At 40.3% G+C, this 16,818-nt stretch overlaps 1 protein-coding gene across 1 annotated transcript; it reads left to right on the top strand.

Annotated features, from left to right (window-relative positions):
• Positions 1 to 14,202: 14,202 nt before the first annotated feature.
• On the top strand, positions 14,203 to 16,303 carry LOC124404236 (gastrulation defective protein 1 homolog). Its single transcript, XM_046878212.1, has one exon. It carries the CDS (start codon positions 14,216 to 14,218, stop codon positions 16,187 to 16,189), a length of 1,974 nt encoding a protein of 657 aa, XP_046734168.1. The 5' UTR covers positions 14,203 to 14,215; the 3' UTR covers positions 16,190 to 16,303.
• Positions 16,304 to 16,818: the final 515 nt, after the last annotated feature.

Here is a 16,818-nt window from a genome sequence, read left to right as displayed (position 1 = left end):
GTTTTCGCCGTGTTTTCTGAGTTCCTGAGGGTTCAATTAGTCTAGAAATGGTCGTACAAATCAATTCCGGAACGAAAAATTTTAGACTCAAAAAATGACCAAAAAAGTAAGGCTAACCCCTTTGGATTTTTGGCGAAAATTTCGACGATTTCAAAAAGTGCTGCAATCAATTTAATGAGGCACTATTCCCACGTATTTTTGCGAGAGGAATCGATTGACCGCAGTCCCAATACGCTGCGATCAACGCATCGAAAGTTACGGCCGAAAGAATGGAAATTTTCGTCGCCATTTCTCTGTTGTTCATCCATCGCTGTTTTCGCCGTGTTTTCTGAGTTCCTGAGGGTTCAATTAGTCTGGAAATAGTCGTACAAATCAATTCCGGAACAAAAAATTTTGGACTCAAAACATGACCAAAAAAGTAAGGCTAACCCCTTTGGATTTTTAGCGAAAATTTCGACGATTCCAAAAAGTGCTGCAATCAATTTAATGAGGCACTATTCCGACGTATTGTTGCGAGAGAAATCGATTAACCGCAGTCTCAATACGCTGCGATCGAGGCATAAAAAGTTACAGCCGAAAGAATGGAAATATTCGTCGCCATTTCTCTGCTGTTCATCTATCGCTGTTTTCGCCGTGTTTTCTGAGTTCCTGAGGGTTCAATTAGTCTAACAAAGGTCGTACAAATCAATTCCGGAACAAAAAATTTTAGACTCAAAAGATGACCAAAAAAGTAAGGCTAACCCCTTTGGATTTTTTGGCAAAAATTTCGCCGATTTCAATATGTGCTGCAATCAATTTGATGAGGCACTATTCCTACGTATTTTTGCGAGAGAAATCGATTGACCGCAGTCCCAATACGCTGCGATCAACGCATCAAAAGTGACAGCCGAAAAACTGGAAATTTTCATAGCCATTTCTCTGCTGTTTATCCAACGCTATTTTTGCCGTGTTTTATAAGTACCTGGGGGTCCAATTAGTCTAGAAATGGTCGTACAAATCAATTCCAGGACAAAAAATTTTGGTGTCCAAAAATGACCGAAAAAGTAAGGCTAACCCCTTTGGATTTTTGGCGAAAATTTCGACGATTCTGAGAAGTGATGCAATTAATTTAGTGAGGCACTATTCCGACGTATTTTTGCGAGAGAAATCGATTGACCGCAGTCCCAATACGCTGCGATCAACGCATAAAAAGTTACAGCAGAAAAAATGGAAATTTTCGTTCCCATTTCTCTGCTGTTCATCCAACGATGTTTTCGCCGTGTTTTCTGAGTTCCTGAGGGTTCAATTAGTCTAGGAATGGTCGTACGAATCAATTCCAGAACGAAAAATTTTAGACTCAAAAAATGACCAAAAAAGTAAGGCTAACCCCTTTGGATTTTTGGCGAAAATTTCGACGATTTCAAAAAGTGCTGCAATCAATTTAATGAGGCACTATTCCCACGTATTTTTGCGAGAGGAATCGATTGACCGCAGTCCCAATACGCTGCGATCAACGCATCAAAAGTGACAGCCGAAAAACTGGAAATTTTCATAGCCATTTCTCTGCTGTTTATCCAACGCTATTTTTGCCGTGTTTTCTAAGTACCTGGGGGTCCAATTAGTCTAAAAATGGTCGTACGAATCAATTCCAGGACAAAAAATTTTGGTGTCCAAAAATGACCGAAAAAGTAAGGCTAACCCCTTTGGATTTTTGGCGAAAATTTCGACGACTCTGAGAAGTGCTGCAATTAATTTAGTGAGGCACTATTCCGACGTATTTTTGCGAGAGAAATCGATTGACCACAGTCCCAATACGCTGCGATCAACGCATAAAAAGTTACAGCAGAAAAAATGGAAATTTTCGTTCCCATTTCTCTGCTGTTCATCCAACGATGTTTTCGCCGTGTTTTCTGAGTTCCTGAGGGTTCAATTAGTCTAGAAATGGTCGTACGAATCAATTCCAGAACGAAAAATTTTAGACTCAAAAAATGACCAAAAAAGTAAGGCTAACCCCTTTGGATTTTTGGCGAAAATTTCGACGATTTCAAAAAGTGCTGCAATCAATTTAATGAGGCACTATTCCCACGTATTTTTGCGAGAGGAATCGATTGACCGCAGTCCCAATACGCTGCGATCAACGCATCAAAAGTGACAGCCGAAAAACTGGAAATTTTCATAGCCATTTCTCTGCTGTTTATCCAACGCTATTTTTGCCGTGTTTTCTAAGTACCTGGGGGTCCAATTAGTCTAGAAATGGTCGTACAAATCAATTCCAGGACAAAAAATTTTGGTGTCCAAAAATGACCGAAAAAGTAAGGCTAACCCCTTTGGATTTTTGGCGAAAATTTCGACGACTCTGAGAAGTGCTGCAATTAATTTAGTGAGGCACTATTCCGACGTATTTTTGCGGGAGAAATCGATTACCGCAGTTCCAATACGGTGCGATCAACGCATCAAAAGTGACAGCCGAAAAACTGGAAATTTTCATAGCCATTTCTCTGCTGTTTATCCAACGCTATTTTTGCCGTGTTTTCTAAGTACCTGGGGGTCCAATTAGTCTAGAAATGGTCGTACAAATCAATTCCAGGACAAAAAATTTTGGTGTCCAAAAATGACCGAAAAAGTAAGGCTAACCCCTTTGGATTTTTGGCGAAAATTTCGACGACTCTGAGAAGTGCTGCAATTAATTTAGTGAGGCACTATTCCGACGTATTTTTGCGGGAGAAATCGATTACCGCAGTTCCAATACGGTGCGATCAACGCATCAAAAGTGACAGCCGAAAAACTGAATATTTTCATCGCCATTTCTCTGCTGTTCATCCAACGCTATTTTTGCCGTGTTTTCTAAGTTCCTGGGGGTCCAATTAGTCTAGAAATGGTCGTACAAATCAATTCCAGGACAAAGAATTTGAGTGTCCAAAAATGACCAAAAAAGTAAGGCTAACCCCTTTAGATTTTTGGCGAAAATTTCGACAAATTTGAAAAGTGCTGCAATCGGTTCAATAAGGCACTATTCCGACGTATTTTTGCGAGATAAATCGATTGACCGCAGTCCCAATACGCTGCGATCAACGCATAAAAAGTTACAGCAGAAAAAATGGAAATTTTCGTGGCCATTTCTCTGCTGTTTATCCAACGCTGTTTTCGCCGTGTTTTCTGAGTTCCTGAGGGTTCAATTAGTCTAGAAATGGTCGTACAAATCAATTCCGGAACGAAAAATTTTAGACTCAAAAAATGACCAAAAAAGTAAGGCTAACCCCTTCGGATTTTTGACGAAAATTTCGACGATTCTGAGAAGTGCTGCAATTAATTTAGTGAGGCACTATTCCGACGTATTTTTGCGAGAGAAATCGATTACCGCAGTTCCAATACGGTGCGATCGACGCATCAAAAGTTACAGCCGAAAAACTGAAAATTTTCATCGCCATTTCTCTGCTGTTTATCCAACGCTGTTTTTGCCGTGTTTTTCGCGTTCCTGATAGTCGAATTAGTCTAGAAATGGTCGTACGAATCGATTCCAAAACGAAAAATTTTCGGCTTCGAAAAGGACCAAAAAAGTAAGGCTAACCCCTTTGGATTTTTGGCGAAAATTACGACGAATTTGAAAAGTGCTGCAATCAGTTCAATAAGGCACTATTCCGACGTATTTTTGCGAGAGAAATCGATTGACCGCAGTCTTAATACGCTGCGATCAACGCATAAAAAGTTACAGCAGAAAAAATGGAAATTTTCGTCGCCATTTCTCTGCTGTTCATCCAACGCTGTTTTCGCCGTGTTTTCTGAGTTCCTGAGGGTTCAATTAGTCTAGAAATGGTCGTACAGATCAATTCCGGAACAAAAAATTTCAAACTCAAAAAATGACCAAAAAAGTAAGGCTAACCCCTTTGGATTTTTGGCGAAAATTTCGACGATTTCAAAAAGTGCTGCATTCAATTTAATGAGGCACTATTCCCACGTATTTTTGCGAGAGAAATCGATTGACCGCAGTCCCAATACGCTGCGATCAACGCATCAAAAGTGACAGCCGAAAAACTGGAAATTTTCATAGCCATTTCTCTGCTGTTCATCCAACGCTATTTTTGCCGTGTTTTCTGAGTTCCTGGGGGTCCAATTAGTCTATAAATGGTCGTACAAATCAATCCCAGAACAAGAAATTTTAGTGTCCAAAAATGACCAAAAAAGTAAGGCTAACCCCTTTGGATTTTTGGCGAAAATTTCGACGAATTTGGGAAGTGCTGCAACCAGTTTGATAAGGCACTATTCCGACGCAATTTTGCGAGAGAAATCGATTGACCGCAGTCCCAATACGCTGCGATCAACGCATCAAAAGTTACAGCCGAAAAACTGAAAATTTTCATCGCCATTTCTCTGCTGTTTATCCAACGCAGTTTTTGCCGTGTTTTCCGCGTTCCTGATAGTCGAATTAGTCTAGAAATGGTCGTACAAATCGATTCCAAAACGAAAAATTTTCGGCTTTGCAAAGGACCAAAAAAGTAAGGCTAACCCCTTTGGATTTTTGGCGAGAATTTCGACGATTCTGAAAAGTGCTGCAATTAATTTAATGAGGCACTATTCCGACGTATTTTTGCGAGAGAAATCCATTAATCGCAGTCCCAATACGCTGCGAGGAATAGCTAAAAAGTTACGTCCGAAAATCCAATGATTTTGATCGTCATTTCTCTGCTGTTGATCCTACGCTATTTTTGCCGTGTTTTCCGAGTTCCTGGAAGTCGAATTAGTCTGGAAATGGTCGTACAAATCGATTCCGAAACGAAAAATTTTTGGCTTTGAAAAGGACCAAAAAAGTAAGGCTAACCCCTTTGGATTTTTGGCAAAAATTTCGACGAATTTGGAAAGTGCTAAAATCAGTTCGATAAGGCGCTATTCCGACGTATTTTTGCGAGAGAAATCGATTGACCGCAGTCCCAATACGCTGCGATCAACGCATCAAAAGTTACAGCCGAAAAACTGAAAATTTTCATCGCCATTTCTCTGCTGTTTATCCAACGCTGTTTTTGTCGTGTTTTCCGCGTTCCTGATAGTCGAATTAGTCTAGAAATGGTCGTACAAATCGATTCCAAAACGAAAAATTTTCAGCTTTGAAAATGACCAAAAAAGTAAGGCTAACCCCTTTGGATTTTTGGCGAAAATTTCGACGATTCTGAAAAGTGCTGCAATTAATTTAATGAGGCACTATTCCGACGTATTTTTGCGAGAGAAATCCATTAATCGCAGTCCCAATACGCTGCGATCAACGCATCAAAAGTTACATCCGAAAATCCAATGATTTTGATCGTCATTTCTCTGCTGTTTATCCAACGCTGTTTTTGCCGTGTTTTCCGCGTTCCTGATAGTCGAATTAGTCTAGAAATGGTCGTACGAATCGATTCCAAAACGAAAAATTTTCGGCTTCGAAAAGGACCAAAAAAGTAAGGCTAACCCCTTTGGATTTTTGGCGAAAATTACGACGAATTTGAAAAGTGCTGCAATCAGTTCAATAAGGCACTATTCCGACGTATTTTTGCGAGAGAAATCGATTGACCGCAGTCCCAATACGCTGCGATCAACGCATAAAAAGTTACAGCAGAAAAAATGGAAATTTTCGTCGCCATTTCTCTGCTGTTCATCCAACGCTGTTTTCGCCGTGTTTTCCGAGTTCCTGAGGGTTCAATTAGTCTAGAAATGGTCGTACAGATCAATTCCGGAACGAAAAATTTCAGACTCAAAAAATGACCAAAAAAGTAAGGCTAACCCCTTTGGATTTTTGGCGAAAATTTCGACGATTTCAAAAAGTGCTGCATTCAATTCAATGAGGCACTATTCCCACGTATTTTTGCGAGAGAAATCGATTGACCGCAGTCCCAATACGCTGCGATCAACGCATCAAAAGTGACAGCCGAAAAACTGGAAATTTTCATAGCCATTTCTCTGCTGTTCATCCAACGCTATTTTTGCCGTGTTTTCTGAGTTCCTGGGGGTCCAATTAGTCTATAAATGGTCGTACAAATCAATCCCAGAACGAGAAATTTTAGTGTCCAAAAATGACCAAAAAAGTAAGGCTAACCCCTTTGGATTTTTGGCGAAAATTTCGACGAATTTGGGAAGTGCTGCAATCAGTTCGATAAGGCACTATTCCGACGCAATTTTGCGAGAGAAATCGATTGACCGCAGTCCCAATACGCTGCGATCAACGCATCAAAAGTTACAGCCGAAAAACTGAAAATTTTCATCGCCATTTCTCTGCTGTTTATCCAACGCAGTTTTTGCCGTGTTTTCCGCGTTCCTGATAGTCGAATTAGTCTAGAAATGGTCGTACAAATCGATTCCAAAACGAAAAATTTTCGGCTTTGCAAAGGACCAAAAAAGTAAGGCTAACCCCTTTGGATTTTTGGCAAGAATTGCGACGATTCTGAAAAGTGCTGCAATCAGTTCAATAAGGCACTATTCCGACGTATTTTTGCGAGAGAAATCGATTGACCGCAGTCCCAATACGCTGCGATCAACGCATAAAAAGTTACAGCAGAAAAAATGGAAATTTTCGTCGCCATTTCTCTGCTGTTCATCCAACGCTGTTTTCGCCGTGTTTTCTGAGTTCCTGAGGGTTCAATTAGTCTAGAAATGGTCGTACAGATCAATTCCGGAACGAAAAATTTCAGACTCAAAAAATGACCAAAAAAGTAAGGCTAACCCCTTTGGATTTTTGGCGAAAATTTCGACGATTTCAAAAAGTGCTGCATTCAATTTAATGAGGCACTATTCCCACGTATTTTTGCGAGAGAAATCGATTGACCGCAGTCCCATCACGCTGCGATCAACGCATCAAAAGTGACAGCCGAAAAACTGGAAATTTTCATAGCCATTTCTCTGCTGTTCATCCAACGCTATTTTTGCCGTGTTTTCTGAGTTCCTGGGGGTCCAATTAGTCTATAAATGGTCGTACAAATCAATCCCAGAACGAGAAATTTTAGTGTCCAAAAATGACCAAAAAAGTAAGGCTAACCCCTTTGGATTTTTGGCGAAAATTTCGACGAATTTGGGAAGTGCTGCAATCAGTTCGATAAGGCACTATTCCGACGCAATTTTGCGAGAGAAATCGATTGACCGCAGTCCCAATACGCTGCGATCAACGCATCAAAAGTTACAGCCGAAAAACTGAAAATTTTCATCGCCATTTCTCTGCTGTTTATCCAACGCTGTTTTTGCCGTGTTTTTCGCGTTCCTGATAGTCGAATTAGTCTAGAAATGGTCGTACGAATCGATTCCAAAACGAAAAATTTTCGGCTTCGAAAAGGACCAAAAAAGTAAGGCTAACCCCTTTGGATTTTTGGCGAAAATTACGACGAATTTGAAAAGTGCTGCAATCAGTTCAATAAGGCACTATTCCGACGTATTTTTGCGAGAGAAATCGATTGACCGCAGTCCCAATACGCTGCGATCAACGCATAAAAAGTTACAGCAGAAAAAATGGAAATTTTCGTCGCCATTTCTCTGCTGTTCATCCAACGCTGTTTTCGCCGTGTTTTCTGAGTTCCTGAGGGTTCAATTAGTCTAGAAATGGTCGTACAGATCAATTCCGGAACGAAAAATTTCAGACTCAAAAAATGACCAAAAAAGTAAGGCTAACCCCTTTGGATTTTTGGCGAAAATTTCGACGATTTCAAAAAGTGCTGCATTCAATTTAATGAGGCACTATTCCCACGTATTTTTGCGAGAGAAATCGATTGACCGCAGTCCCAATACGCTGCGATCAACGCATCAAAAGTGACAGCCGAAAAACTGGAAATTTTCATAGCCATTTCTCTGCTGTTCATCCAACGCTATTTTTGCCGTGTTTTCTGAGTTCCTGGGGGTCCAATTAGTCTATAAATGGTCGTACAAATCAATCCCAGAACGAGAAATTTTAGTGTCCAAAAATGACCAAAAAAGTAAGGCTAACCCCTTTGGATTTTTGGCGAAAATTTCGACGAATTTGGGAAGTGCTGCAATCAGTTCGATAAGGCACTATTCCGACGCAATTTTGCGAGAGAAATCGATTGACCGCAGTCCCAATACGCTGCGATCAACGCATCAAAAGTTACAGCCGAAAAACTGAAAATTTTCATCGCCATTTCTCTGCTGTTTATCCAACGCAGTTTTTGCCGTGTTTTCCGCGTTCCTGATAGTCGAATTAGTCTAGAAATGGTCGTACAAATCGATTCCAAAACGAAAAATTTTCGGCTTTGCAAAGGACCAAAAAAGTAAGGCTAACCCCTTTGGATTTTTGGCAAGAATTTCGACGATTCTGAAAAGTGCTGCAATCAGTTCAATAAGGCACTATTCCGACGTATTTTTGCGAGAGAAATCGATTGACCGCAGTCCCAATACGCTGCGATCAACGCATAAAAAGTTACAGCAGAAAAAATGGAAATTTTCGTCGCCATTTCTCTGCTGTTCATCCAACGCTGTTTTCGCTGTGTTTTCTGAGTTCCTGAGGGTTCAATTAGTCTAGAAATGGTCGTACAGATCAATTCCGGAACGAAAAATTTCAGACTCAAAAAATGACCAAAAAAGTAAGGCTAACCCCTTTGGATTTTTGGCGAAAATTTCGACGATTTCAAAAAGTGCTGCATTCAATTTAATGAGGCACTATTCCCACGTATTTTTGCGAGAGAAATCGATTGACCGCAGTCCCATCACGCTGCGATCAACGCATCAAAAGTGACAGCCGAAAAACTGGAAATTTTCATAGCCATTTCTCTGCTGTTCATCCAACGCTATTTTTGCCGTGTTTTCTGAGTTCCTGGGGGTCCAATTAGTCTATAAATGGTCGTACAAATCAATCCCAGAACGAGAAATTTTAGTGTCCAAAAATGACCAAAAAAGTAAGGCTAACCCCTTTGGATTTTTGGCGAAAATTTCGACGAATTTGGGAAGTGCTGCAATCAGTTCGATAAGGCACTATTCCGACGCAATTTTGCGAGAGAAATCGATTGACCGCAGTCCCAATACGCTGCGATCAACGCATCAAAAGTTACAGCCGAAAAACTGAAAATTTTCATCGCCATTTCTCTGCTGTTTATCCAACGCAGTTTTTGCCGTGTTTTCCGCGTTCCTGATAGTCGAATTAGTCTAGAAATGGTCGTACAAATCGATTCCAAAACGAAAAATTTTCGGCTTTGCAAAGGACCAAAAAAGTAAGGCTAACCCCTTTGGATTTTTGGCGAGAATTTCGACGATTCTGAAAAGTGCTGCAATTAATTTAATGAGGCACTATTCCGACGTATTTTTGCGAGAGAAATCCATTAATCGCAGTCCCAATACGCTGCGAGGAATAGCTAAAAAGTTACGTCCGAAAATCCAATGGTTTTGATCGTCATTTCTCTGCTGTTGATCCTACGCTATTTTTGCCGTGTTTTCCGAGTTCCTGGAAGTCGAATTAGTCTGGAAATGGTCGTACAAATCGATTCCGAAACGAAAAATTTTTGGCTTTGAAAAGGACCAAAAAAGTAAGGCTAACCCCTTTGGATTTTTGGCAAAAATTTCGACGAATTTGGAAAGTGCTAAAATCAGTTCGATAAGGCACTATTCCGACGTATTTTTGCGAGAGAAATCGATTGACCGCAGTCCCAATACGCTGCGATCAACGCATCAAAAGTTACAGCCGAAAAACTGAAAATTTTCATCGCCATTTCTCTGCTGTTTATCCAACGCTGTTTTTGTCGTGTTTTCCGCGTTCCTGATAGTCGAATTAGTCTAGAAATGGTCGTACAAATCGATTCCAAAACGAAAAATTTTCAGCTTTGAAAATGACCAAAAAAGTAAGGCTAACCCCTTTGGATTTTTGGCGAAAATTTCGACGATTCTGAAAAGTGCTGCAATTAATTTAATGAGGCACTATTCCGACGTATTTTTGCGAGAGAAATCCATTAATCGCAGTCCCAATACGCTGCGAGCAATAGCTTAAAAGTTACATCCGAAAATCCAATGATTTTGATCGTCATTTCTCTGCTGTTGATCCTACGCTATTTTTGCCGTGTTTTCCGAGTTCCTGGAAGTCGAATTAGTCTGGAAATGGTCGTACAAATCGATTCCGAAACGAAAAATTTTTGGCTTCGAAAAGGACCAAAAAAGTAAGGCTAACCCCTTTGGATTTTTGGCAAAAATTTCGACGAATTTGGAAAGTGCTGAAATCAGTTCGATAAGGCACTATTCCGACGTATTTTTGCGAGAGAAATCGAATGACCGCAGTCCCAATACGCTGCGATCAACGCATCAAAAGTTACAGCCGAAAAACTGAAAATTTTCATCGCCATTTCTCTGCTGTTTATCCAACGCTGTTTTTGCCGTGTTTTTCGCGTTCCTGATAGTCGAATTAGTCTAGAAATGGTCGTACGAATCGATTCCAAAACGAAAAATTTTCGGCTTCGAAAAGGACCAAAAAAGTAAGGCTAACCCCTTTGGATTTTTGGCGAAAATTACGACGAATTTGAAAAGTGCTGCAATCAGTTCAATAAGGCACTATTCCGACGTATTTTTGCGAGAGAAATCGATTGACCGCAGTCCCAATACGCTGCGATCAACGCATAAAAAGTTACAGCAGAAAAAATGGAAATTTTCGTCGCCATTTCTCTGCTGTTCATCCAACGCTGTTTTCGCCGTGTTTTCTGAGTTCCTGAGGGTTCAATTAGTCTAGAAATGGTCGTACAGATCAATTCCGGAACGAAAAATTTCAGACTCAAAAAATGACCAAAAAAGTAAGGCTAACCCCTTTGGATTTTTGGCGAAAATTTCGACGATTTCAAAAAGTCCTGCATTCAATTTAATGAGGCACTATTCCCACGTATTTTTGCGAGAGAAATCGATTGACCGCAGTCCCAATACGCTGCGATCAACGCATCAAAAGTGACAGCCGAAAAACTGGAAATTTTCATAGCTATTTCTCTGCTGTTCATCCAACGCTATTTTTGCCGTGTTTTCTGAGTTCCTGGGGGTCCAATTAGTCTATAAATGGTCGTACAAATCAATCCCAGAACGAGAATTTTTAGTGTCCAAAAATGACCAAAAAAGTAAGGCTAACCCCTTTGGATTTTTGGCGAAAATTTCGACGAATTTGGGAAGTGCTGCAATCAGTTCGATAAGGCACTATTCCGACGCAATTTTGCGAGAGAAATCGATTGACCGCAGTCCCAATACGCTGCGATCAACGCATCAAAAGTTACAGCCGAAAAACTGAAAATTTTCATCGCTATTTCTCTGCTGTTTATCCAACGCAGTTTTTGCCGTGTTTTCCGCGTTCCTGATAGTCGAATTAGTCTAGAAATGGTCGTACAAATCAATCCCAAAACGAGAAATTTTAGTGTCCAAAAATGACCAAAAAAGTAAGGCTAACCCCTTTGGATTTTTGGCGAGAATTTCGACGAATTTGGGAAGTGCTGCAATCAGTTCGATAAGGCACTATTCCGACGCAATTTTGCGAGAGAAATCGATTGACCGCAGTCCCAATACGCTGCGATCAACGCATCAAAAGTTACAGCCGAAAAACTGAAAATTTTCATCGCCATTTCTCTGCTGTTTATCCAACGCAGTTTTTGCCGTGTTTTCCGCGTTCCTGATAGTCGAATTAGTCTAGAAATGGTCGTACAAATCGATTCCAAAACGAAAAATTTTCGGCTTTGCAAAGGACCAAAAAAGTAAGGCTAACCCCTTTGGATTTTTGGCGAGAATTTCGACGATTCTGAAAAGTGCTGCAATCAGTTCAATTAGGCACTATTCCGACGTATTTTTGCGAGAGAAATCGATTAACCGCAGTCCCAATACGCTGCGATCAACGCATCAAAAGTGACAGCCGAAAAAGTGAAAATTTTCATCGCTATACCTCTGCTGTTTATCCAACGCTGTTTTTGCTGTGTTTTCTGAGTTCCTGCGGGTCTAATTAGTCTAGAAATGGTCGTACGAATCAATTCCAGAACGATAAATTTTAGACTTCAAAAATGACCAAAAAAGTAAGGCTAACCCCTTTGGATTTTTGGCGAAAATTTCGACGAATTTGAAAAGTGCCGCAATCAATTGAATAAGGCACTATTCCGACGTATTTTTGCAAGAGAAATCGATCAACCGCAGTCCCAATACGCTGCAAGCAACAGCTAAAAAGTTACGTCCGAAAAACCAATGATTTTGATCGTCATTTCTCTGCTGTTGATCCCTTGCTATTTTTGCCGTGTATTCCGAGTTTCTGGGAGTCGAATTAGTCTAGAAATGGTCGTACAAATCGATTCCAAAAAGAAAAATTTTCGACTTCGAAAAGGACCAAAAAAGTAAGGCTAACCCCTTTGGATTTTTGGCGGAAATTTCGACGGTTCTGAGAAGTGCTGCAATTGATTTAATGAGGCACTATTCCCACGTATTTCTGCGAGAGAAATTGATTAACCGCAGTCCCAATACGCTGCGATCAACGCATCAAAAGTGACAGCCGAAAAACTGAAAATTTTCATCGCCATTTCTCTGCTGTTTATCCAACGCTGTTTTTGCCGTGTTTTCTGAGTTTTTGAGGGTCCAATTAGTCCAGAAATGGTCGTACAAATCAATTCCAGAACGAAAAATTTTAGACTCAAAAAATGACCAAAAAAGTAAGGCTAACTCCTTTGGATTTTTGGCGAAAATTTCGAAGAATTCGAAAAGTGCTGCAATCAATTCAATAAGGCACTATTCCGACGTATTTTCGCCAGAGAAACCGATTAACCGCAGTCCCAATACGCTGCGAGCAATAGCTAAAAAGTTACGTCCGAAAAACCAATGATTTTGACTATCATTCCTCTGCTGTTGATCCTACGCTATTTTTGCCGTATTTTCCGAGTTTCTGGGAGTCGAATTAGTCTAGAAATCGTCGTACAAATCAATTCCAGAACGAAAAATTTTAGACTCCAAAAATGACCAAAAAGTAAGGCTATCCCCTTTGGATTTTTGGCGATAATTTCGACGATTTCAAAAAGTGCTGCAATCAATTCAATGAGGCACTCTTCCGATGTATTTTTGCGAGAGAAATCGATTAACCGCAGTCCCAATACGCTGCTATCAATGCATCGGAAGTTACAACCGAAAAACTGGAAATTTCCATCGCCATTTCTCTGCTGTTGATCCAACGCTATTTTTGCCGTGTTTTCTGAGTTCCTGGGGGTCCAATTAGTCTAGAAATGGTCCTACGAATTGATTCCAACACGAAAAATTTCCAGCCCTGAAAATGACCAAAAAAGTAAGGCTAACCCTTTTGGATTTTTGGCGAAAATTTCGACGACTCCGAAAAGTGCTGCAAATAATTCTCCAGGCCACTATTCCGACGTAATTTTGCACGAGAAATTGATTGATGCAGTCCTAATACGCTGCGAGCAACGCATCAAAAGTTACAGCCGAAAATCGAGGAAATTGCTGAGTATTTCTGCAGCTGTGCGTCCAACGCTATTCGATATTTCTTTTTTGCACTTCTAAGAGTCCAAACACTCGAATTAAAATTGTGCACATTTATTCTTGGCGGGAGAATTCCAAAATTTGCTCAGCATTTTCAGAAAGGTAGGGAAGAAAAATCACAAATTCATTGCTATCAAGTTTCAGCTGTTTATTCAATATACCTTAATTATAGTACAAGTGTTCAGGTGTCAGTGTTCAGTAATTTAATATGTTGTAACATAGTACAAAAAATAAGACAACAAGAAATTCAAAAGTATGATTGAACGTTGCTCAACAATTCTGATTCACAGTTTAACAAAAAAAAAGAATTTAAAAAATTTTTCTGTCGCCCTTATTTTTTCTGCGAATATTTGTCTTTGAGAATGTAGAACTTACGAATAAAATTATGAATTATCGCAGATTACGCGCTCTGCCCTTGCTATGTAGTAAAGATTCTACTCGTATTTAGAACATTTTTACCCATATTAAATTATCTAGTCTGAAGCAGTACATCACCACGACTTTTCTTCTGCCATATTGAAGGATACGGCTACCCCGCAAATCGACCACAAGTAAGAGAAAATAATTTTATAGAATCGTTGAACGATACAACACGTGTATTCGCCATTGAAATGTAGAGCTTTTGATTCAAAAGTATCGCCACGCCGCCCGTCGCGTACTCCAGCGGCGGCCCGCTATACTATGCTTCGTCATCGCATATCTGCGAAACAAATGACAGCCTCCGGGTCCCTCCATGCCGCAAAATAGTTAGGTTGTCCGCGGTAGAACTAAGGAACTGTTGGAGATTGGATCAACAATGAATGTAAAGAAAGTGATTAGTTTCGGGAAAATTAAAACTGACCTGACTAAGCATGCATCAGCAAGTTCAAGCAGTACGGTTGAGGGCTTTGGAACATTCAGCAAGCAAATTTCGCCGAACAACTACACGGATATAAATGAGATTAATCCTGAAGATGAAGAAGAAACGCGTAGCCTACAAGAGGTTATGGGGATGACAAGTTTTGGGAAGAAAGCAAAATGTTTTGATGTACAAGAAATGCTGGACAATATCACCAAGACAGTTCGGACCAGTAAGTCTGTTCATTCGGTACCCGCATTAGTTGAACAAAATCATAAACTAGAAAATGCCTCAGGTGCAAAGGAGGACAAGACAAAAACAAACGATAATGAACCTTCAAGTTTAGTCCCCCTCAACACAAATCCTCTAAACCCAAGCATATGCAAGCAAACTAACAATAGTGATGACGATGATGACGAAGATGAGGACGGCAATGATAGCGATGACTCAGAAGATCGGCAAGACACAAGCACAAATAAGATTCCCTGTAGTCATGAAGTAGAAATGCATCATGGATCAAAAGCTGTCATTGCTATAGCGGCAGATCCATCCGGAGCTCGTCTGGCATCTGGTTCGGTTGACTATGACGTTTGCTTCTGGGATTTCGCTGGCATGGATACATCTTTGAAAAGTTTCCGAACTCTGCAGCCTTGCGAAAATCACCCTATAAAATGCCTCCAATATTCTACGACCGGAGATGTTATTTTAGTTGTGTCTGGTGCAGCACAGGCCAAGGTATTGGATCGGGATGGTTTTGAAAAATGTGAAACGGTAAAAGGTGATCAGTATATCACTGATATGGCAAGAACCAAAGGTCACACGGCTGCTTTGAACAGTGGATGTTGGCATCCTTACACAAAGGAAGAATACATGACGTGCTCCCAAGATAGTACCTGTCGTATATGGATTTTGTACAAACCTCGTGCTCACAAAAACCTTATCAAATGTCGGGCTCAAAATGGTGTTAAAACTATACCAACGACTTGCGCATATAGTAGAGAAGGAAGCGTAGTGGCCTGTGGCTGTGCAGATGGGTCCATACAAATGTGGGATCACAGAAAGAATTTTGTCAACACATCGTTGCTTCTTCGAGGTGCCCATAAGCCATGTTCTGAAATATCCAGTTTGAGCTTCTCTTACCTCGGTAACTTGCTTGCTTCAAGAGGTTGTGACGACACTCTGAAACTTTGGGACCTACGCTCTTTCAAGAGTCCTATATTTACCGCCAATGATTTATTCTCTCGATATGACACAACTGATTGTATGTTTAGCCCTGACGACAGTATGGTTATAACAGGTGAATCCCTGCGAAAAGGACAATCATCTGGGAGGGTATTATTTTTTAATACCAAAACATTTGATCTAGTGAATGAAATTTGCGTCACAAACTCTCATGTTATCAAAACGCTCTGGCACCCGAAACTAAATCAAATATTTGTTAGCTGTGGTAACGGTGTGGTCAAGACTTATTACGACCCTAAGAAAAGCTTGAGAGGAGCCAAGTTGTGCGTGGTCAAGTCTCATCATAAGCAGAAGCACATAGAGATAATGTCGACACAACAAATTATTACACCACATGCCCTGCCTTTATTCAGGCAAGATAGGCCAAAGTCCGTTAGAAAACAAATGGAAAAAGATAGACTGGATCCAGTAAAGTCTCATCGCCCTGACTTGCCTATTACGTCTGGACAAGGTGGTAGAGTCGCCTCATCGGGGGGTACGCTCAGTTCATATGTAATAAGAAACCTTGGGCTAAGTAAACGTATAGAGGATGATCAAGATCCACGAGAAGCCATTCTCAAGTATGCAAAGGATGCTGCTGAAAATCCATACTGGATATCACCTGCTTACCAAAAAACCCAGCCTAAAACTATATTTCAATCTGAAAATGAGGACGACGGACCATCTTCCAGTAAAAAACAAAAAACCTGATTGGAGTACATTCCTGTTATTTGAATTAATGTAAAGTTTGTCTAATATAATGATAACATTGAGGAGGTTATTATGTGTTGTGAAATTGCTTGATAAATAGGCATAGCTAAACAATTCTATATCCCTACATACTCAACCATCCATTTCACTTCAAGGACCCATTTTGAATCTTAACAAACGTACAGGGAAAGTAACATGCATCATGTTAGAGGTATTGATTATACAATTTGTTTTCGACAAGTCATTTTTTTTCCGTTACGTATAAATTGACCTGTTCCTGCCTCGTTTCTTGTTCTTTGGGACAGGCTTTGGACACAATGTCCATTTCACGTTCAGTCTGCTGAGAACACGAATACCTCAAATGCAGAAACATGAACTCCCAAAAGCTGGTGCAATGGCAAAGCGTGTAGATAGAAAAAGGGAGGATATTATGTTGGGTATACCACAACTGGTACCAAGAGAGATTACCATACTACTTAGAGCCAACTAGAGCTATCTCTCATGGCTCGCCGATTGAGCGCTTATACACGGCTATTATTATTATAAGATTATTAAAATTAATGTAAATAAAGACGGAACACTCCTCCTGCTTTCTTTATTTTTATATTCGTATTACTCCCTTCCCTCTA

This window comes from Diprion similis, chromosome 3, assembly GCF_021155765.1.
Source record: "Diprion similis isolate iyDipSimi1 chromosome 3, iyDipSimi1.1, whole genome shotgun sequence".
NCBI classification, from domain to species: domain Eukaryota; kingdom Metazoa; phylum Arthropoda; class Insecta; order Hymenoptera; family Diprionidae; genus Diprion; species Diprion similis.
This window is presented reverse-complemented; position numbering and strand designations above follow the sequence as displayed.